The 23,899-nt window shown below is 42.7% G+C and overlaps 2 protein-coding genes across 2 annotated transcripts in view; both read right to left on the bottom strand.

Annotated features, from left to right (window-relative positions):
- LOC122803461 overlaps positions 1-23,899 on the bottom strand; it is a 1,126,946-nt gene that overhangs the window by 507,767 nt on the left and 595,280 nt on the right. The window contains exon 2 of the mRNA XM_044073079.1: positions 8,693-8,782. Coding sequence (XP_043929014.1) covers positions 8,693-8,741 — 49 coding nt within the window. The 5' untranslated portion in view covers positions 8,742-8,782. The remainder of the gene's footprint in view (positions 1-8,692; positions 8,783-23,899) is intronic.
- The window catches only part of LOC122803462 (interleukin-10 receptor subunit beta-like), a 1,132,032-nt gene that overhangs the window by 871,197 nt on the left and 236,936 nt on the right, over positions 1-23,899 (bottom strand). The window lies entirely within an intron of this gene.

The raw sequence follows: 23,899 nt of genomic DNA, 5'->3' as shown, positions 1-23,899 counted from the left end.
GTAGGCACTGGTGGTTTTCTTGGAGGATTGATGTTTTTAATTCCTCTTAGAAACTGCCTTAGGAGAGGATGAGAGAAGACAGGTGGATCAGTATTGTATTCTGCTGAAATTGCTGAAGCATGAATTTTTATGTAAGAGTAAGAAAGGCCATTGTGGAGCATTTCTGCCAAGTATTCCAGGATATGTGCCATGCTCATCACTGTGGCATCTAGGCCCTTTGCGGTGCTCCAAGTGTGGAATCTTTTCCATTTTGCTGAATATGCCTTTCTCGTGGAAGGTCTGCAAGCTTCCATGATGACATCCTTCACTCTCTTGGATAGCTTTTCCTGGTGAGGAGTCAAGGTATTCTCCAGGTTGTCAGCTGCAGGGTTTTCAGGCTGGAGTGCAGAGTTTTGTAATTGTGCTGTGTCAGAAGAAGTGACCATTGTGGTAGGGGCCACGGTTTCGTGTGTGACAGGCATCGTAACAGTGGGTACCAGTGCTGCCTTGGCCAGTCCGGGGCTATTAGAATCACTTTTGGCTGCTCTGTCCTGATTTTCAGTAAGACCCTGGTCATTAGTGGAAGAGGTGGAAATGCATACACTGTTAGAGTATTCCAGCTGAAAGAGAGGGCGTCCACTTTCCATGCTTGTGGGTGGTATGTCCTTGAACAGAATTTCTTCAGCTGATGATTGTGGTGGGAAGCAAAAAGATCTATGTCCGCCTTCCCAAATTGTGTTATCTGAAGGAAGATGTCTGGGTGTAGCATCCATTCGTGTGGATCCATGGTATTTCTGCTTAGACTGTCCGCCAGTATATTGTCTTTTCCTGGCACAAACTGGGATTGCAGCTCTATATTGAGTTTTAGGGAAAGTTCCCAAAGATTCATTGCTAGTCTGCAAAGAGGGTAGGAATGGGTAGCTCCTTGGTTGTTTATGTACCACATAACTGTGGTATTGTCTGTCCTTATTAGCAGGTGGCCTTGATGTAGAAAGTGCTTGAAGGCCTCGATTGCATGCATCACTGCCAGCATTTCCTTTTGGTTTATGTGCATGCGCAATTCTTTCTGAGACCATAGTCCTTGGATGCATCTGTCCTCCATTTGTGCTCCCCATCCATGGTCTGAAGCATCCGAGGTAATGGTTTGGCTGGTTACTGGTTTGCTGAAAAGCAGACCCCTGTTTGACTGGCTTGCTCGGGCCCACCACAGGAATTCCTTTTGAAGGCATGGAATGAGTGGTATCAAAGTTTCTAGGCTGTGATTGTGCTGAGACCATAAACTCCTTAGGTATCATTGTAGTTTTCTCATATGCAGCCTTGCTTGTGGAATCAGAAGAATGCACGATGCCATGTAACCCAGGGCCTGCAGGATTTTCCTTGCAGTCATCTGAGTTTGTTTTGTCAGATTTTTGAAGTAATCCAGTAGTTGTCTGTTTTTCTTCTGTGAGAAAAGCCATTTGGGTGGTTGTATCTAGTTCCGCACCCAGAAAAGTTATTCTTTGGGATGGCACAAGTCTTGACTTGTGAATGTTGACTGTGTATCCCAAGGCCTGCAGAAGGCGGATGGCATAATTCAAATGTTTTTCCAAAGTTTGTTGGCTGTCCACTTGTATAAGGCAGTCGTCCAGATATGGGTATATTTGAATCCCCTGAAGTCTGCAGTGTGCAATTACTGATGCCAGGCATTTCGTGAATACTCTGGGTGCAGTAGATAAGCCAAAGGGCAATGTTGAGAATTGATAATGCTCTGAACCTGCAAGAAATCTGAGGTGTCTTCTGCAACTTTGTCTGATAGGGACATGCAGGTATGCCTCCTTGAGGTCTAGAGTTACCAGCCAAGACCCCTTGCCCAGCATGGGAAGGAGTTGCTGTAGGGTCAGCATTTTGAATTTTGGCACAATGAGATAAGTATTGAGTGCGGACAAATCGAGAATAGGCCTCCATTGTTTTTCTTTTCTTGGGACAAGGAATAGTCTGGAATAAAATCCTTGGCCTTGTTCTGCGAGAGGAACCTTTTCTATAGCTTTCATTTGCAATAGGTTGGCAATTTGTTTTAAAGCCTCTGCCCATTGATTTGGTGGTAGGTTTGGCATTCCTTTTCTTTTTGGTAATGTATGGAAATGGAACCTGTATCCTTTGTCTATTATTTGCAGTGTCCATTTGTCCCTTGTAATACTGTGCCAATTTCTTGAGAATAAAGACAATTTTCCGCCCAAAGGTGCTTCTAATTGAGCCCTGGTTGGCGGGATCAAGGTGAAGTCATTGAGTCTGTCCTTGTGCAGCAGTTGTTGGTCCTGCACTACCTCGCTGGTTAGGAGGCTGCCATTGACATCCTCTGTAGGAGCCTCTAGCTTGCCCTCTACCTCTGGCACGCCTGTTCTTGCCTCTTTGATATCTCTCTTCCGGAAAGGACCAATTCTTAGAAGGCCAATTTCTGCTGAATCTTGGTGGTTGTACCTGGAGGAAATCTTTGACTGTCTGTACAGATTTAGCCTTTTCCTCAAATTTCTTTAAGACCTCCTGAGCAGTGGAGCCAAATAACTTTTGCTTTTCTAGTGGAGCATCCAGAAACTTAGCCTTAACATGATCTGGCAGAGATTGTTCCTTCAGCCAAGCATGTCTACGTATGACTGCACCTGTCATTGCTGACCTACATGAAGCTTCCAATGCATCATAACCACACTGCAAGAAATGGTTGCTGACCTGTTGTGAATTATGTACCAGATCCTGAAGTGACTTACGGTGTAGGGGTTCAGGAGAAGACAGCTTTTTCTGCAATTCATCCAACAAATACTCTTGGTACTGTATCATATGAAATTGACAATTTAAAGCCCTCATAGACAGAGTGGAAGAAAGTATACACTTTTTTACCCCATCTCTCTAAAGCCCTGGATTCCCTTTCAGAGGGGAGTGGATTTTTAGTAGTGACAGCTGCAACCCCTTTAGGACCCTGGGAAATAGTTTCTGGGTCAGCAGAGTGGGCCTTGTAAAGGAAATGATGCGAGTCCGGGACACTGTAGTACCTATCTGGTTTAACAGGAGCCGGAGGAAGGGTGTCAGGGGTAGTGCTAGACTCAGAATACACATCATCAATGACACTTAAAACAGGAGGAATAGCCAAAGGTCTATGCTGAGGTAAATGAAGAAAAGTCCTTAATCTCTTCCTGAATTGAGAATTCCTGGCCCTGCCATTGGAAATGCTCTCTCATGGAGTGAAGGGTCTCCCCAAAGGACAGCTCTTCAGGAGGGGAGGCAGAGGGAATGGATTCCTCTGCATCAGAATCCTCGTAGGCCGTGAAGGCCTCCTCCTGGTAATCTGATAGAGCAGAGCCATCAGAGGCCTCATCAGAGGACTGAGGATCAGCGGACTCAGCCCTGGGCCTTTTGTCTAGAGGGGGTTGAGAGCCCCTGTCCGGATGAGGCTGGGATCCCCTGATTAAGGAAATAAGATCCTCAGCCAAACTTAGTATCTGTGAACCTGTAATGGATCCCTGAGAAATAGTCTTGGGAGGCAGAGTTTTTAGTTGCTTAGCAGCTTTAGCCCTAGTGAATGCTTTAATGGACATGGATGCAGGGGGCCTGGCTGCTCCACGTGCTGGGGTAGTCTTGTCTAAGAGAATGGTGTCAGTAGTTTCCTGAACACCGGTTTCCGAGGGTAAATCCATAACCGACTCAGAAGAAGCCTCCAGGGCCAAGGCTGTCGGTTGTACCGTTTCCACGGTCGGAAGTACCAAGGACTCTGTTTCAGCCGAGACACTCGCGGTAGGCCTAGGAGTGGTTTCAGCCGAAACCACGGTCCGCGTGTGTCGGTCCTTGTCCTTCTGTTTTTTGGTTAAATGAGAAGTCGGGAGTCTCCGACGGCATTTTATAAGAGAAACTAGCCCCAAAAATTCCTCTGCAAACTCCGACCGACGCCTAAGAGTGCGTCGATTAAAGGATGCACAGGCAGTACAGGCCGAGACGTCGTGGTCTGGGCCTAGGCAAGGGAGGCAGTAGGAATGGAAATCCTTATGAGGTATTTGTTTCCCACAAGTCAAGCAATTATTAACTTTAAGCATTAGATCTGACATCGGCTGAGGCAAGAAAGAGTCCCCAATGGGGTACTTAGCTTTTTGAAGTCTTCGGTAGCTGAATTTACAGGAGCTGGCTGACCGGCACTTGCGAACTGCTTCTGTTTCGGGCACCACGCGGCAAGAAAGATTGGGGAAGATGGCGTCGGCTGATTCTTTTATACCCCAGGTGCTCTGATGTCGGAGAAAGGGCGACATCAGCCGACGCCGGACCCAGACTTTGGAATCCGGCCGACCGAAGGGCTGCCCGAGGCAGGACAACCCATATGTAAGGACTGCAGATGCATCCTTGAAGGACATAAGAATGGTTGTAACTAAGGAAAAGTTTTTCAGCTGAGACCCAGGATCAGAGTTGCCTACACATAGTAAAAGTTTACTGCTACTGGCTGCCAAAAAATCAAGTTACTAGAAAATGTTAATCAAAATCTAAGCCGGCTGTAACTGAGGTACTGAAATACCGTAAAGGAGACAGAAGAACTGTAGGTAGAATCATTAGAAAGGGAATACATGAGACAGATGGAATTTATGGGAACATATGCTGAATAATGTTCAGGAGGAGGAGTGAAGTTTAAGGGAAGGCTGGAATTATGCAAATGTATGCAATACTGGAGTTAATGATGACTGCTAAAACAGAAAAAAAACAGATGAATGTTGTTGTGTCTTTCGGCTTTCAAACATAAACAGATGAATACTGCATGAAAATAATGAAGTCACTATGGACTGTTTTCTTTTCTACTAATGTAAGTACACCTGTGTAACTATAAAGTGTGACATAAATATTTATAAAACAAAGGATTCCACTATGGCAGCTAATGATCTGTGGGAAAAACTAAACAGATGATAATGAAGAAATAAAGAAATGAAACAAATTACTACAGATATGGATAGCAAGATACAAGCATTGAAAATGTTTCTAGACACTTTAATCTTATGTAAGGTCAGGCATAAACTAGTGGAGAAGGAAGTGTAGATAATTTTTTTTGGATGGGAAGAAGGCAAGTGTAAAATGGAATAAGCTCATTCTCCCACGGAACAAGATGGTTTACCGCTACCCAGTTTGAAGGGATACTTTAAAGTTAATATTCATACACAACCCAAGCAGAAGATTAAAGTGAGAAAGTAGTTTGACAGAAAGAAAGACTGAGACTCGGATGCAAGCTCTTTAGAACAGTGACAACCACACTGATTACTATATTCACAAAGAGCCATAAAGAAAGAATAGTTGTGCAAAATCTTACCATAACCATAGATATCCTTCTCTTCTATACTCTGCAGTATTCAACACATAAGGGAGCCTGCCCGGCCAGTACCCAAAAGTCTGCATGCTACTGTGAGGTACGTGCTACACCGCACATCACGCATACCGTACATCGGCCATAAAAAGAGGTCAGGTATAAAGCAGACATCAGCATGCATCTACCTCAGAACAGTATGCCGCCCAGCACCAGCCTGTGATCCTAGCTGTGAAACATATCAGCAGGAAAAAAACTAGGCAAGCATTGGGGGAAGACGGGGGGGGGGTGCAATACTGCAGCATACAGAAGATAAAGACATCTATTTTACACAACTATTCTGTATTCTTTTATTCATATGCTTCATTCAGTTGTCATCACATAAGGGAAAATGCCAATGATCCAGCTTGGGACAGGTTGGGAGAAGGATGAGCAGATGCTTTTTCTAAAAATTCATGTAGGATTGCTCTTGCAAACTCAGCTCTGAACTTGGAGATGGTGTCAAGCCTGTAGTGTTTGATGAAAACATGGACAGAGGGCAAGGTTGCTGCCAGTATTGAGCCTGTGTCTAAACCTTTAAAGAATGCCCCTGAGGAAGAGAATGCTCTCGTAGAGTGAGCCTTCACTGGAGAAGTAAGGTTCTTACCATTAGACAGATAGCAAAAGGAAACAGCTTTAGAAATCTAGTTTGGTATAGTCTGCTTGGAAACTGATTGTCTCTTACCACTTAAGAGCTCTAGGTCAAACAGGTGTTCAGTCTTGCATATAAGCTTGGTTTTGTCAAGAAAGTATCTGAGTAATCTGTGCACATCCAAGGTGTGCAAGATTCTCTCACTTGGACACTGAGGGGAAGGGGAAAAGGTAGGTAGGTTAACAGACTGATGAAGGGATAACTCATTTACCACTATGGGGATAAAGGAAGGGTTAGTACGCAGGGAAACCCTGTCTCTATGAAAGACAGTGAAGGGGGGATTGGACATCAGGGCTTGTAACTCAAACCCTTCTAGCAGAGGTAATGGTCACTAACAGAACAGTTTTCCGAGTGCAATGCTGCAGGGAAGAAGAGCTTGCTGGTTCTAAATGTCCCAGTGTAAGCTTCTCTAACACTAAATTCAGATCCCAAGGCAGACGTATTGGTTTCCTTGGTGGTCTGATATGAAGGACGCCTTTAAGGAACAATTTAACTTCTAACCTGGATGCCAATGGTGGAGACATAGGCAGACAAGCAGAGATGGCTGAAAGGTGAGCCTTTACTGAGAGTAGGACAACCCAGCCCTCATCAAGTCACACAGATAGGAAAAGAGCACTGGATCATCAATGGACAGTGGCTGAAGGTCCTTTTTGTGACACCTGATGGAAAACCTTTTCCATTTGTAAATACAGAATTTCCTAGTAGCGGGTTTTCTGGCATCCTGCAGAACATGCAGCACATCCTCTGGAAAAAGGTGTCGGAATTGAAATCCTATCACCCACAAGGTCAGGTTCAGTGTTGACAGTTGTGGATGTATTAGGGTCCCCTTGCCCTGTGTGAGAAAATCCATCCTGTGGGGTAATGTGATGATTGCCCCTGGCTACATGCAGGAGAAGGGGGAACCAGTGCTGCCTTGGCCAAAAGGGATTCACCAACAAGATTTCTGTCTGATCCTGCTGAATTTTCAGTAGGACCTTCTGTAGAAGGGGCAGGAAGTGAGTAATTTATGTAATTCTGGAGTGAATGAAAATTGAGAAAACATATGTGCACCACACTGATAATAATAATGTAAATTCTATTAAATTTATAAAAGATAAAAAAGGACGCCATCTGAAATCGCTCATCTTTAATAATGACCTCTCTGGGAAGCTGCCAAGTGGATACTTGTGTACATTTGATGGTGTTAGTGTGTGAAGGAGTAATACATTCACCTAGCAGCCCAAACATTATCAAAAACGGTTTCAGGAACACACTTAAGAAAAAAAAAAAAAACAGGTGCTCTTGCTGATGGAGCTGACAATTCTACTTTTCCTGCAATAAAGTTCCCAGAATTCACCAGCGGCAATACAAAACAGACTACCTTTAACTGATCAGTGCCACTCATTTCCTGGTCAGTGTCATCATCAGATCTATGAAGTACGATGGACCACGTCTGTAAATAAGCAGCATAAAATAACTTATGCCAAAAACCGCAAAAAAACTTTCTGTTCAGAAATAAAGGGCAGTTGGAAGACTGACTAAAACCTGAAGCATAAAACTCTTGGCTTCCTGAAGGCCGTTAGTGCTGAAATGTGAGAGATTTTATTTATTTATTTATTTTACATTTGTTGACCGGGAGTAGTTTGACTGAACTACAAAATAGCCCATCACATAACAGACCCAAGGATCTGCCCACTTCAAGCATCAAATAAATTTCAATGTAAACAGTCTGACCATAAAGCTCTCCTATTTATATATATAAAAAAAAAAATTCAATTATGTCTTTTCTCTTATGCTGGTACCTGTGCAATACATTTCTTTTTCTATAGAACTGCTTTACAGAAATAGTGATGTAATGGCCATTTTGTCAAGCACTGCAGCACAGCAGTACAAACCCATACAGTGTTTTAGGTCACAAGTCTACAAACTTTCAAAAAAGAAAAAAAGTCAGCTTAACAGCTGAAAATATTTTTAAACGTAAAACATCTGACAATAAAGTAATAGAACATTTTAAGTTATAACATTTTGTAGAAACATTTGATGCCACAATCACTGGCGCTTAACTATTAAGGGTTGATTAATGCAGACAGAACTGCAAGGACAACATGAGCCCTCCTTTATGTGACAAATGTATGAGCGGGCACTGACATCAGTTGAGACAGGATGTCTGCTTACCACTGGAAATCCTACTGTGAAACAGAGGAATTAAACAGACTACTTTATCTGTGGTGCCTACTGCTAATATATTCTCAGAGTAAGATTTCCATATTCAATCTGGAAGAAAGTTCTGTGAACACAAAGGAACCACATTTTCATCTGCATATAACTGCAGAAAACAGAAACTACAAGCTGGCACTGTATGAAGTAAAATCTGTCGTGTATCGCTCAACGATATCCTTCAGTAAGGGTCTGTTATGTATGAAGACACTCATTCCCAAACTGCACTAGTGAGTGCAGCTTGCCATCAGAAAATGATCACAAAACCAACATTTAACAGCAGGATGTTCCACCACAAACTGGCTGTAACACAAAATGACTGAATAAGAAGTTAAAACAGGCTGGCAGCTCAAAAAAAAGGTTGTTTAGCAGTTTTAATTTAAGAGCGATGGTCCTAGATTCGAACAAAAAGCAAGTACAGCAAGTATGTTACAAAACTTTTTGTTTGGGAAATAACTCACTGTCCAGTCAAAAGACAACCAAAAAAGTGGCTTCAAATGCACTGTCTGCAAAGCATTCCTTACCTGTACAGACTAGTTGGAAAATATACAATAACTGGCTTAATCCAATCATTCCTGCACACTAGCGATTCCAAGTCATTGCTTAACTTTTACCTGCAAGCAAAAAAAAAAAAAAATCATCAGACAAGTGCTACACTTAATTTTTCATTGAAAGAAAGTGACCGTCACTTGTAAAGTAAAGCATCTGTCCAATACAGAAACTGTAGCATATACACGCACACCATGTTCTGAGAAATACTGACTTGGTTCATACTGTCCTTTACCAGTTCACTCTGGCCTAACTAAAGCAATGTCTTTGGCTTTGAATTCCACATAATCAGGAAAAAAAAAATAATGTGAAAAGAAAACTCACGGACTAGGGCAGACCCCCTTCGCTTAGGTGGTACAACTTTAAAAACGGAATAAATGAGAGGGGTGGGGAAGTAAGGCATCCACAATAATTTTTATAGGCAAGTTCTGGTTTTGGAATTCTCCGTTTGTGATGGTTCAGTGTGAAAACCTCTGCTTTGACAATCAACATTAGAACCTCCTTCACACACCAAAGCATGTAGAACGGTTGCAGACAGAACACACACACACACACACCCCAAAGCGTGTAGTACGGTTGCAGTGCGCGCACACACACACACACACACACACACACACACACACACACACACACACACCCCAAAGCGTGTAGAACGGTTGCAACGCGTGCACACACACACACACCCCCCAAAGCATGTAGTACGGTTGCAGTGTGTGGACACACACCCCAAAGCGTGTAGTACGGTTGCAGCGCGCGCACACACACACACACACACACACACACACACACACACACCAAAGCATGTAATACGGTTGCAGCACGTGCACACAAACGCACCAAAGCGTGTAGTACGATTGCAGCACGCACACACACCAAAGCGTGTAGTACAGTTGCAGCACACGCACACACACACACCAAAGCATGTAGTACGGTTGCAGCGCGTGCACACACACACCAAAACGTGTAGTACGGTTGCAGCGTGCACACACACCAAAGCATGTAGTATGGTTGCAGCGCACAGACATTTCCAAGTCCACACCAACTATTAACATAGCTAGGCAGCTTAATAAAAAAATGAACAAAAAGAAAAATACAACTAACCAATTTGATACAACTGGAACTTTCAGGTGATTTTCAATTTGCAAACTTTCCTTATAAAATGAGATTAAGGTGAAGCAGACAGTAATGTAAGTGCCTACCACTACAGTATACCTTTTGTTATATTGCTTGCTGCAGTAGCCTCTTAAAACTCTCACCTTGACAATCTGTCACTTCAAGACAAGCTTCCTGTTCATCTGTTGCTAGTAGAAGTGTCCATATTGGCACTTAACACCATCCCTGGGTATGCACGGTAGCCTTGCACCTCCTCAAAGTTAAGGAAAGACATAAGGAGCACTAGGCCTAATGTGAAATAACCCCACAAGGACAGTGAGAAAACACCATCTTCTGCAAGATCTACTGTCAAACATTTATTACAGTGAGTATTCAGTTTTACCTTTTGGAATGAACATTTACAGTGTTACACAAGTGACAGACCCACAAACAGGACTTGCAAAAACAAAAAAACTGTGTGGCAGGACACTGGCAACAACAAAGGATAACTACACAAGAAGATGCTTACTCAAAAATGCTTTTGGATAATGATTGGCCAAATGCCCCTTGCTTAAGTAACTCCAAAGAGCAAGTATTATGGAAATTTGAACACAGAATCAGTAAAGTTCTAAAGCATCTACATACAAAACATACATAAAGTCAAAGCCAAAAATCAAAAATGTTGTCATTTAGACGTACACAAGTGTAGTCTAAAATGAAATTACATGCATCAGGCTCAAACTGAGAAGACATATACATTACATATATTTACACATACATCCGACCTAACATTAATGATTTTGACTAAAGTTCGTTCTAACTACTACATTTTATTACTATATTACTCATCATTTCAATTTCTGTAACAATGACTATTAGCAACTGATTAGGTTGTGTGTGCAGTGAGGAACCATTGTACAAGAATTCTCACATCTTATCATGCATGCAGCAGCTTGGTATTGCACATTGATTGCCAAGTATTAGATAGCGTGTAGAATACGATCCACCACTTGATTTTTATTGTGCTAGGTTAGTTAGCAGTCTCTTGACTTGTCAGTTTCCAACTTCCCTGAGACTGTTGCCACAGCTCAAGAATTTAGCTGCCTGAGGGAAGAAGCTGCTCTTGAACCTGGTCGTTTTACAGTGCATGCTGCTGTATCTTTTGCCATACAAGCATGTGAACAGTTCATAAGCGGGATGGGTAGAATCCTGGACTGATTTTTGTTGCTCTGTTATAGCACAATGCCATGTACAGATTCTGCATCGCTGGAAGTTTGGAGCCAGTTATTTTTTCCACAACTTTCACTACTTTTTGTAGAGTTTTTTGTCTGTTGCTGAACAGCTGACATAGTCTACTGTGAAATTCCATGCTAGGATGCTCTCTATGGTACCCCAATAGAAGGTGGAGTGGATACAGGGTGGGGCATTCACTTTCCTCAGCCTTTTACAGAAATGCAGACATTTATGGGCATTGTTTTACTAAGTGACTGGTGTTGGTTGACCAAGATAGATCCTCCGCTATATGGATCCTCAAGAATTCTGTGCTCCTTACTCTCTCCAACATCTCACCATTAATCATGAGAGGAGAGTGAGCTGGTTAACGATTCCTAAAGTCTCCTTGGTTCTGTTGACACTGAGGTCGAGGTTGTTCACGGTACACCAGCTAATCAGACAGTCCACCTATTCCCTGTTTCGTCTCCTTTACTGTAGAGTCATCTGCAAATTTGATCATGTGGTTGGTGCTGAATTCAGCTTTACAGTTGTGTGTCAGTATAGTAAACAGAAGCAGACTTGGCACACAGTCCTGGGGTACTCCTGTGTTAATTGTGATGCTACTCAAGGAATTTTTGCCCACACAAACTTTTTGGGGCATATTTGTCAGCAAGTCCACGATCCAGTTGCACATGTGGGTGTTAACACCTAGATGAATCAGTTTCTCCATTAGTTCTTGTGGGATAATTGTACTAAATCTGAACTAAAAGCAATAAACTTACACAACACTGGGGTACTCCTGTGTGTGTTGTGATGTGCAACTGGAACTGGAGATGGGCATGGGAGCTGGCTTGGGAGCAGGACTGAAGGGTTGGGATTGCTGGCTAACTGGCGCAGACTCCCAAGCCCAGACAAGTGGTGTCCCACAGGGTGTCTCACAGCTATTGTCTCTATCTTGTTCATCTACTAGGCCTCAGTCAGAGGACTTTAGCTGACAAAGTTACTTTACAGCTGACCAACTGGGCGCCATAGGACTGGATGCATCTGACACATCTGACGCTTCAGATCTGTCAGAGCGAAGGGACTCACTGGTGCAGATAGCTGGTGCTAGAGCCATGGCTGCAAAAATGTAGTAAATGCTTGGGGAAAAACAAGTCCTAAAAAAGCTAAAATATATAGGTGGCTACCATAGGTGCACAGGAAAGAGGTTCACAGGAGGTTATCAGGGGAATCAGGGACCAGTGTACTCTTTTTGACACTCACTTTGCTAGAGAGTGGTTAGAAAGAGACCTTCTACATTTGCCCACCCTGATCATGAGAAAGGGATCACATCCCAGATCTAGTGAGGTCATTGTTCCCTTGTTCTTTCACTTATCAGGACAATGATGAGAGTACAATGCCCCATTCGGGATGTAACTCACCCTCGACATCTGGCAATTGGAGACTAAAGAGTTCCTCACCAAAAGGATACCAAAACTCAAAATCTGTCATATGCTGCACCCGGGTGAAGAAACTATCTAAGCTTCAGTTGCATGCTGTCTATACTGACTGCTGCCTGACATACAACAAAACCACCAGGCCGGAATTACAATGGAATGGCCACACCTCAAAAAAAAAAATCCACCGACAAAACTAGAGCAAGCAAGCGACTTTAAACGGATATAAATGGGGATATAAATAGGGAATGCTGGAGGGATCAATTTACCCTATACAGTGACTCTAAATCCCGGTCCATGTAGAGCCAGAGCCACCTACGCGCAGAGCACTCAAGAAAGAAAATCTTGACCTGTTGACCTGTGGGATGATTTATCCGACAGGAATCATCTCTACCTCTCTCGTGCTGAACCCAGAGGCACAACAAAATAAACTAACTGAAGTATTTTTCATATAGAGGGTGGCGTAGCACAGCCGCAAAGAGCTAGAGGGCTTATAAATGCCTTAGGGCAGATAGCCTAGTATAAACCTATGAACCTATGAACCTATAAACAGCATTCCGACATAACTGTCATTCTCCAGCTGTGCCAATGAGAGATGCAGTGCAAATGAAATGGCATCCACCGTAAAGGGATTGGCACGATATGCAAACTGGAGCGGATCTAGTGCTGTTGGGAGGTCCACTGTCAGGTGTTTTTTGACCAACCTTTCAAAGCTCCTCATAATGGTGGACATGATGGCTACTGGTCTGTAGTTATTAAAGCCTGAGGATGATGTTTTCTTTGGCAGTGGTATGACTTCTTTTTTTTTTTAGTATTTGGGTACCTTTGCTTGACCATGAGAGATGCTGAATATAAATCGGGATACAGTGCTTAGTTGTTCAGCACAGACAGAACTGCAAGAAAAATGTTGTACTCTACTGGCCTTAACACAGCAGATGTTCCAGACCTTTGTCACATTCCTTTCCCTGTTTTGTTCTAAGCAACTCTGACTCACCTTTGAAGACTTACACTAAACACACTGCCTCAGGCAAAACAGCTCACTGCCCTATTACCCTCACAGTGAAGCAATGTTTTTCTTAACCTTAAATTGAAATGTTCCATTTTCAACTGCCTTTCATGTCACCCTTCTTTGTCCTGTGTTTTCTTCCTGAACTCCACCCTTCCCACTTTTGCTGAAGCAATGGACTGTAAAGAGATCATATCTAACCAGTCCCGTCTCTTCTGTTGTACACATTCTAAGCCTGTTTAAATACCACAGATGCTTCACACCCCTCACTATTTTAGTGACACTGCATTATATACTTGAATAAACGAATAGGGAATAATTACAACACACTGTTAGTATGCGCAAAATGAAAACATTTGACAGGCAACATAAGATGACATTTAGTATCAATAGCTACTCAGGACAAAACAGAATTGATTTATGCCACAACCCTCTCTTCAAAGTTTGCCTGTGATCTTTAAAGATATTTTACCGCTTGGCAAAGGAGGTTACAACTAAAACTACTTTTGGAAGAACTTCCAAGACAGCTGCACATTAAATCAATAGCTTAATTTCAGCTCACATGGTGAAAAAAGAAACTAAGAAATAGGAGTTAGTAATTCTGCCAGATCAGTAAAATTCAGTTACTGGCTACTAAGTACACTGCCTAGATGCCAGCAAAGGTGAAATGCACAAAACCTGACAGAAAATAAACCAGAAAAGGTGAAGAGAAAACAATGACTGGGAACTATCCTGCAGCTGTTCAGCAAAAAGCAGTTCAAGATCCAGCTTTGGTACAAGAGATGGTTTCTAGTAATTTACATGAACAATTAAATCAAATGTACTCAGTGCTGATTAACTTGATATACTCCAGTGTTTAAACAACAAAAAGCTGGAAAAAATAGAAGCTTTAAGTAGCTATTCAGATGAAGAGATGAACATGCAAAAATCACGAGGTTGAATGAAGAAAAGGCTTGATTAGTACAAGGCTTCTCGAGAAGAGCTGTTTCAAAAAACAGTAGTTTTACAAGACAGAGCACGCAGGGAAAACATGAGATTATCTGCTGTACCAGAGAGACTGGAGGGAACAGACTATTAGTGTTACGAAAGAAACAAATAAGTAACTAAACTGGTATTCCACACATCAGGATTTGTTGACTGAAAGGGCACATAGAGTATATGCTATGACATGACATCCAAGACATATGAGTAAAGATGCAATTAAGCCAGCAGAAACAGCTGATCCGGACAAAACTATGGCAGAATGGCAAAGCATTAAAAACTGGAGACAGTAGTGTGTTTGTGAAAAATGATTATTCACTGTACACCAAGGAGAAGAGAAGCACATTTATCCCAGCAATCAGAGATTGACAAGAGGCATGTGTGAAATTCAAGCTGTTGCATCGTTATCTTCAGAATATTTTTTTCCTAGAGGATCAAAGACATTTTTGATACAGAACAGACTAAGGAGGAGATACAAAAGTTTATCCAACAAAAAGTGAGCCATCAACAGAAGGCAACACTGCTTCTCATTCTTCTGAGAATAAAACTCAGAGAGACTTTGGCAGTGAAACCTTTTACCAATGTTCCAAAGGAAAATGCTTGAGAGAGACAGAAAAAGCAAAGAAGTTTGCCAAAATCAACAGAATTTGAACCAGTGTCTGGTGTTGGGAGATGGAGATCAACAGGTAGATGACCAGCAACATTGGCATTTGTGAATAAATGTGAGATTATAAAGCATCACATTTGTAAGGCTTTGCAACAAAAAGTGGATGAGAAAGATTGGACTTTGTTGACTTTGTTAAATCGTGGGAGAAAGTATAGTTGTGTACCTACCATAAATGTAGATGTTCAAGTGTATTCACTGTTGCAGTCATTACACTTGGGTTATCCTGCCGGCAGGCTACCCGCAGTCAGCCTGAATTCCAAAGTCTAGGTCCGGCGTCGGTTGCTGTCGCCTCTTCCCTGACGTCAGTGTGCCAGGGGTATAAAAGATGCAGCCGACGCCATTTTCTTCAGTTTTTCTTGCCCCAGATGTCAGGTGCCCCCAAATTGGTAGGATAAAAATTATGTCAATAAGTATGCATGCACAAAAATAACATTTCCTTCATCTACAAGCAAATACACCAAATAGGTTGTATAGGATAGAGAAGGTGCAGATAAGTCCCAGCAAAGAAAAGGGGGATGATGGGTGGGGTAACCTAGACTGCAACAGTGAATACACTCGAACATCTACATTTATGGTAGGTACACAACTGTACTATGTTCATCGTGTTTCACTGTTGCAGTCATTACACTTGGGTTGAATACCAAAGCTGAGGTTGGGTGGCTGGGTCTAAATAGGATTAGGAGAGGCTATAAGGCCCTGCAGAACTGCAGTGGCAAAGCCTGCTCTGGATTTAGAGTAGAGAGGCAAGTGGTAGTGCTTGGTAAAAGTGTGCACTGAACTCCAAGTTGCAGTCTCTAAAATGTTTTTGGTTGGTACTCGTCTGAGGCAGGCTGCTGCTCTGGTTGAATGTGGCCTAATGCCCTTAGGCACTGCTTTGCCATGTTGTGAATAGCAGAAACGAATGCAGTGGCCTATCCATTTTGAAATAGTCTCTTTGACACAGCCTTCCCTTGTGATCCTGCAGCATATGCCACTAAGAGTTACTCAGTCTTTCTGAAAGCTTTAGTTCTGTCCAAGTAGAAGCGTAGCTGTCTGTGTATGTCCAAAGAATGCAGAAGTCTCTCACCCTTATTCTGTGGGTTTGGATAAAAAGTGGGCAAATCAATGGTTTGGTTAAGGGCCACACTGGACACTACCTTAGGCATAAATGTCGGGTTCATCCTCAGAGAAACCCTGTCTGGATGGAAAATGATAACAAGTTCCATAGCCATGAGTGCCTGTAACTCTGAAACTCGTCTTGCAGAGGTTATTGCTAGGAGCAGAGCTGTTTTCCATGATAAGAACTTCAGCTGTATTGGCTGGCTCAAAAGGAGGCAGTGTGAGTATTGGCTGGCTCAAAAGGAGGCAGTGTGAGTTTTTCCAAGACATAATTGAGGTCCCATGCAGGTATTGGTGCTCTCCTTGGAGGTCTTATGTTTTTGGCTCCTCTGAGGTACTGCTTTAGCAACGGATGAGAAAAAATAGGTGGTTCCGTATTGTAATGAGCTGAAATGGCAGAGGCATGGATTTTAATTGATGAAAAGGATAGGCCTTTGTTCAGCATCTCAGTTAGGTATTGTAAAATCTGAGGAATATTTGGTACAAACGTGTCAATTCCGTGTGCCTGGTTCCAAGCACAGAATCTCTTCCATTTTTCTGCATAAGACTTTCTGGTACTGGGCCTCCTGGCCTCCAAAATAACATCCATCACTGCTTTAGAGAGAGGTGTGTTCTGAATGGCTACATTATCCACCATGCTGCCAGATTTAGGGTCCTCAGTTGGCTGTGCAGGATCTGATTGTTTCGTTGGGTCAGTAAGTGAGGAATTAGAGGTAATGTCCAGGATGGGCCTTGAGACAAGCTCTTTAGGATTGGGTACCAGTGCTGGTGGGGCCAGTCTGGGGCAATCAGAATCATTTTTGGCTTCTCGTCTGACCTTTAGGAGAACCTTGGGGAGGAGAGGCAGAGGAGGAAAGGCATATACTGTTAGGGTTTTCCAGCTGAATGATAGAGCATCCACTTTCCATGCTTGCTTGTGATAAGTCCTTGTGCAGAATCTCTGTAGTTGGCAGTTGTGAGGGGAGGCAAATAGATCTATGTCTGGGCATCCCCATTTCTTTGTTATCATGCTGAAGGCTTGTGGATTCCACTCGTGGGGATCCGTGAGGTTTCTGCTTAGTTCGTCTGCCAGAGTATTTTTCTTTCCTGGCAGGAATTGTGCTTGCAGGTGTACTTGATAAGTCAAAGTCGTGTCCCACAAAGCCATGGTTTGTCTGCAGAGGGGGTAGGAATGTGTGCCTACATGCTTGTTTATGTACCACATGACTGTAGTATTGTCCGTCCTTATCAGTAGTTGTCCTGGATGAAGTAGATCCTTGAAAGCTGTCAGGGCATTCTGAACGGCCAGCATGTCTTTTTGATTGATATTAAGATGCATTTGGCTTGTGGGCCATGTGCCCTGAATACATTTTCCTGCCATGTGGGCCCCCCAGGCATAATCGGATGCATCTGTTGTTGTTGACTGCCTGGCTGTGGGTAGGGTGAATGGCTGCCCCTTGTTGTGGTGACAGGTCTGTGCCCACCATCAAAACTCCTGTTGCAGGCAAGGAATGAGGGTAATTAATGTTTCCAGGCTGTGGCAATGTTGAGTCCAAACACTTTTTAGATACCATTGTAGTTTCCTCATATGCAGTCTGGCATATGGAATTAGTAGAATGCAGGATGCCATGAAGCCCAAAGCCTGCAGCATTTTTCTTGCAGATAACTGTGTCTTTGTTGCCAACATTTTGAAGTAAGAAGTCAGTTGCCTTTGTTTGTCTGGCGTGAGATAAGCCATCTGGGCAGTTGGATTTAAGCTTACACCCAGGAATATTATCTCTTGAGAGGGTACTAGTTTTAATTTTTCATTTACTGTGTACCCTAGGCAAATTAATAATCTTTTTACAAATGCCAGATGCTTTAGTAGAATGTCCTTGTTCTCTGCTTGAATAAGGCAATTGTCCAAGTAAGGGTACATTTCAATTCCTCTTTGTCTGCAAAATGCAGTTACTAGTGCCAGGCATTTTGTGAAGACCCTGGGCGCAGTAGATAAGCCAAAGGGCAGTGCAGAGAACTGGTAGTGCATTGAGCCAGCTATGAATCCGAGGTATCTTCTGCAAGACTGTCTGATTGGGACATGCAGGTATGCCTCTTTTAGGTCCAAAGTTACAAGCCAAGCCTTCTTGCCCAACATGGGCAGAAGCTGCTGCAGAGTCAACATTTTGAATTTTGGAACGTCCAGAAATGTATTTAAAATAGACAAGTCCAGTATTGGCCTCCAGGCTTTGTCCTTTCTGGTTACCAAGAAAAGTCTTGAGTAAAATCCCTGTCCCTGTTCTTGCTGTGGTACTTGCTGAATGGCCCTCATGTCCATGAGGGATGAAACTTGTTTTTGTGCCTCTGCCCATTGATTGTGTGGCAGGTCTGGCATACCTTTTGCCCTTGGCAGGGTGTGAAAGTGGAACCTGTAGCCCTGGGACACTATATTAAGACCCATTTGTCCTGGGTGATCATGTGCCAATTTTGAGAAAAAAGTGCTTGTTTTCTCCCCAAGGGGGCTGTCAAAAGATAAGTGCTTGGTGCTGGCAGAGGAAAGGCATTGGGACTGTTTCCTGTATGGCTGTGATTTTTCTTCTCCGCTTTTGGCGGTAGAAGCGCCCCACTGTTAAGGCCTGTATGAGCCCTGGGGCTGGGATCTGCCTCTGGGGTATCTGTATCTGCCTCTTTGTGGTCTGTCTGATACTGGAAAGGACCAATTCTTTGTAGGCCAGTTCCTGCTAAATCTGGGTGGCTGTACCTGTAAGAAATCCTTTACTGTTTGCATAGATTTCGCTTTGTCCATTTTATTCAACACCTCCTCTGCTTTAGTACCAAATAAAGCATCATGCTGTAATGGAGCATCTAATAATTTTGCTTTAACATGATCAGGCAGATTCTGTTCCTTTAACCAAGCATGCCTCCTAATGACAGAACCCGTAACTGCGACCCTGCAAGACCTCCAGAGAATCAAAACCACATTGCAATGTATGCTTTCCCACTTGTTCAGTTACATGCAATAAATCCTGCATTTCCTTATTTTCTGCACAATCAGAATTTGCCAACATTTCTGTTTTAGCAGTGACATTAAGTATTGCTGATATTTAAGCATATGAAATTGACAATTTAAAGCCCTCACAGCCAAAGTAGCAGAAGTGTAAACCTTTTTCCCCCATCTGTCTAGTGCCCCTGAATCCCTATCAGAGTGGATAGGGTTTTTTGCAGTAGAAGCCTTGACCCCTTTGCGACCCTGAGAAATAGTTTCTGGGTCAGCAGCAGGGTTTTTATAAAGAAATTTACGAGAATCTGGAACCCTGTAGTATCTCTGGTTTAACAGGGGCAGGGGGTAAAGAGTCAGGAGAAAGGCCGGACTCTGAAAATACATCATCTACAATATCTAACACAGAGGGAATAGCAAGAGGCCTGTGCTGAGGTAATAAAAGAAAATCTCTAAGCCTTTTCTTTGATTCTGAGTAGCCTTGGCTCTCCCAGTGGAAGTGCTCTCTCATAGTATGCAGAGTTTCCCCAAAAGAATAATCCTCAGGAGGAGAGGCTGAAGGGATAGATTCTTCAGCATCAGAATCCTCATAGGGAGGAAGAGAGTATTCCTGTTTAGAAGAGGAGTCAGAGGAAATGGAAACCTGATCTGAAGATTCATATTCTGTCTCTTGCCTAGGCCTCTTATCAGGAGGGGGATGGGAACCCCTGATCAAGGTAATTAGGTCTTCGGCCATTTTGAGCATCTGTTTTTTTAGGCATGGAAGTCTGTCCAGGAGAATGCTGTACTTGTTTCTTTGTCTTTAGAGCTGCTTTAGACTTTGCTTTAGAAGCTGAGGTAGGCTTTACATATAACTGTGTAGGTCTGAAAACACCCTCAGAAGCCGATGCCTTCTCAGCGGCTCCGGACCCATCTGAGGGAATAGTTTCCGAATGTCTAATACCTTACGTATCCAGAGGCCTAGCTGGCTCCATGTAGGAATCGACAGCGGCCTGTGGCTCTAAGGTAGCGGGTGTCAGGGGCTGCGAAAGCACCTCACTGAGAACCGGTGACTGGCTTAGCAGCAGCCTCGTCATCAGTTTTGGACCTCGGGTGCCTGTCCTTTTCTTTTTCCTTGCGCTTTTTATAAACTCCAATCGTCGGCTGTTCCGACGGCATTATATAATTGAATCTTCGGCCACAGTAATGAAAGGCAAAATCATACCAACGCTTAATAGTGCGTTGGTTAAATCTAGCACAAAACCGACAGCTAGCAACGTTGTGATCACGGCCTAGGCAAGGAATACAGTAAGAATGAAAATCCTTATGAGGTATTTGCTTCCCACAAGAAATACAATTGTTAACTTTTTCTGACATCAGTTTGGAGCAAGAAAAACGTTTCCCCAACAGGGTACTTAGCTTTAATGAAGACTTCAGATATGAAATTAGTTTTTGAAAATCTCAGGAGTCGGCCGATCGGCACTTGCGAACTGCTTTTGCTTCAGGCACCGCGCGGCAAGAAAGAATTAAGAAAATGGCGTCGGCTGCATCTTTTATACCCCTGGCGCACTGACGTCAGGGAAGAGGCGACAGCAACTGACGCCGGACCTAGACTTTGGAATTCAGGCCAACTGCGGGTAGCCTGCCAGCAGGATAACCCAAGTGTAATGACTGCAACAGTGAAACACGATGAACATCTGTACAGCACATACCCCACTTTGTTATTGTTTAAAAGGACACTAAGGAAAACATAGGTAACCAAGTAATACATTTTCTGTTCTTATCAGAATTTGTAAGAAACATTTCATGAGATAAACAGCAACAGTAAAGCAGATTTATGAAGTATGTCGACAGGTTTATCTTAATGTGGGTGTGAGTGAGTTTTTTCAGTGATTATTTTAATATCTTTATCACACAGAACAAAACGGGTACTTTTTAGTTTTAAGAAATACAGACATTGCAATTTATGTAAAAAGCAATGTCCAGCCTCTGTTCCAAGGGAATAAAGATAAGAAAATGTACCAATGTAAGTGAGAGCACATGCTGTAACATGTGCTATAATATGGGTAACATTCATTTTAGGTAAGGTAATGCGAGTGGGTGCAGCTGTTGATTTGGGACATTTGTTCTCATCAGGAGAGTTAAGACTTCATTTTCTGAACATGTATAGAGTTTTTGTGCGTTTTCTAAGTAAAAAGGTTACAGGTGTGTTCGGAAAATGTAGTTTTTTGTTTGTGGGTTTTTATCAAAAAGTTTTGAAAAATGTGGCATAGGTTCAAATGGAGATAAGAAATAATCAACCCCCCACACCCATTTTCTACACGAGATCGAGGTGTTGTGTTAACTGTCACCATCTCTCTCTCAATTCCAATGCCACTCTCCTGCCTTCTTCAATACTCATGCTTGACTCTCATACATCATCTATCACACTCCATCCACCTCTTTGCTGGACACCCTCCATCAGACTGTCTTCTGCTTTTCTGCATGTGCCCAAACCACTATAATCTGTTCTCTTTGACCTTTTCTGCAATTAGAACTACTTTGGCTTCTGCTCTTATGTCCCCATTTCTTCGTCTGTTCCACAATGTGCATCCTACCACCTGCCTCACACACTTCATCCCCATCATCTCAAGTTTCCTCAACTGCTCTACCTTTATTGCCCAAGTTTCTCTACCACTATTTTATACACTTAACTTTTTGGCTTTATTGCCATACGTCTATCATACACTACCTGATACTCTTTGCCAGATGGCTGCAACCCCTCTGATTTTAGTTTTGACATCTTCATTCAGACTTCTCTTCTCCTTAACCATCCCTCCAGATATGTGAAGCTGTTAACTTGTTCCACTATGACCCTTTCTATCTCAATTTTCAGCTTTTTCTTACCCCGCCCCCACATTTACTGTCATTATAACTGTCTTATCTGTATTCAGTTTCATCACATGTACCTTCAGTTTTACATTCCATTCCCCTATCCTTTGCTGAAGTTTTTGCTCAGAGTCTGACTGTAATGCCAGATCATCTGTATATAGCAACTTTGTTGATCTGTCCTCTGCAACCAGCTTGCAATGTGGTCCATAACCAGTACGAATAGCAGTGGATTTGGAGATGAACCACGATGCACATTCACTCCCACTGGTTACCCACTCTGAGACAAATCACTGCTCGTAATGGAGTCACTGGTCATTGTACATAGCTTGCACTAATTCTACTAGTACTTCTGGGACTTTGAACCACCCGAGGACTGCCCAAATCAAGCTTTCTTCAGACCTTGTCATATGCTATTTCCAAGTCTCGAATACCCAGTTCGGAGACTTTCCTCACTCCAGCTTCTTCTCAACTATCGGTCTCACTGAAAACATCGGGTCAGTTGTACTGTATTGGAGATAAGAAACAACTGTGTAAAAGAAAACAGTGTTTGCATACAACACAAAAGTTAGAAATACACATTCAAAAAAGCTGTCTTGTATAACAGCTGGGAACAATAACTTCTTATAATGGTTATGCTGTCCATATTATTTTGGAATGTAAACGGCCTTACAGACATTAAGAAATGCAGAGTGTAAATAATAATACTGCAGGAGAGACATTTTGGAAAGAAACAAGCATGTGACTGATACCGAAAAGATTTTGAAATGGATATTCAGCAGAATATCAGGGACAAAGGAAAGAGGATTAATTATACAAATTGCTACAGAAGCTACAACAGTGACAGAATAGGAAAAAAATGAATAGATTTCTGGTAGTGAAGGGCTACTGGCAAGGAGAGAGGAGATTTCTGAAGAACTATATGAACATATTTGGTATGGATGACATGAATTCAGAAGTAGGAACTAAACAGAATTTACAAATTCCCCAAAGAACAATAACTGGTCTAGACTACATAGAAAAGTACAGTTTTGTACCTACCATAAATGTAGATGTTCGAAGATCCACATTGCTGCAGTCCTTACATATGGGTAGTCCGCTGTCCTCGGTCGGCCCGAATACCAAAGTATTAGACTGACGTCGGTCAAGGCGCTTAGAACTGACATCAGGACGTCAGGGTACAAAAAGCATGACCGACGCCATATCCTCAGTCTTTTCTTGCCCCAGATGTCAGAAGGCCCTAAAAAGAAAGGCCAAAGCCAAAAAACAGAAAAGAACATCCAACCACCCCTGTACTAACAATATTTACAATATTTACAACCCAAACCACACAACCACCTCAAACTACAGAGGGGAAGGAGGGTAAATTGGACTGCAGCAATGTGGATCTTCGAACATCTACATTTATGGTAGGTACAAAACTGTACTATGTTCTTCATCTCACATTGCTGCAGTCCTTACATATGGGTAGAATCCCAAAGCAGAGGTAAGGGAGGATGGCAAAACTATAAAGCATTAGGAGCTGCCAAAATGCCCTGTAAAATTGCAGTGGCAAATCCAGCCCTAGATTTAGAGTAAAGTGGAAGGTGGTAATGCTTAGAGAAAGTATGCACTGAACTCCAAGTAGCTGCTTCCAAAATATCTTTAGTAGCCACCCCTTAAAAGGCTGTAGAAGTGGCAGTAGCCCTAGTGGAATGAGGCCTGATCCCAGCTGGAATCTCCTTACCATGATGGGAATAACAGAAAGCAATACAAAAACCAATCCACTTAGAAATAGTTTGTTTTGAAACAGGTTTGCCCTGAGAACCCAAAGCAAAAGAAACAAACAACTGCTGAGACTGCCTGAACCCTTTAGTTCTGCTCAAATAATATCGCAACTGTCTGTGTATA

Source organism: Protopterus annectens, chromosome 5.part1 (assembly GCF_019279795.1).
Source record: "Protopterus annectens isolate FY-2018-M chromosome 5.part1, PAN1.0, whole genome shotgun sequence".
Classification (NCBI taxonomy): Eukaryota; Metazoa; Chordata; order Ceratodontiformes; family Protopteridae; genus Protopterus; species Protopterus annectens.
Note: the sequence above shows the minus strand (reverse complement) of the source record. Positions and strands in the feature narration are given on the sequence as shown.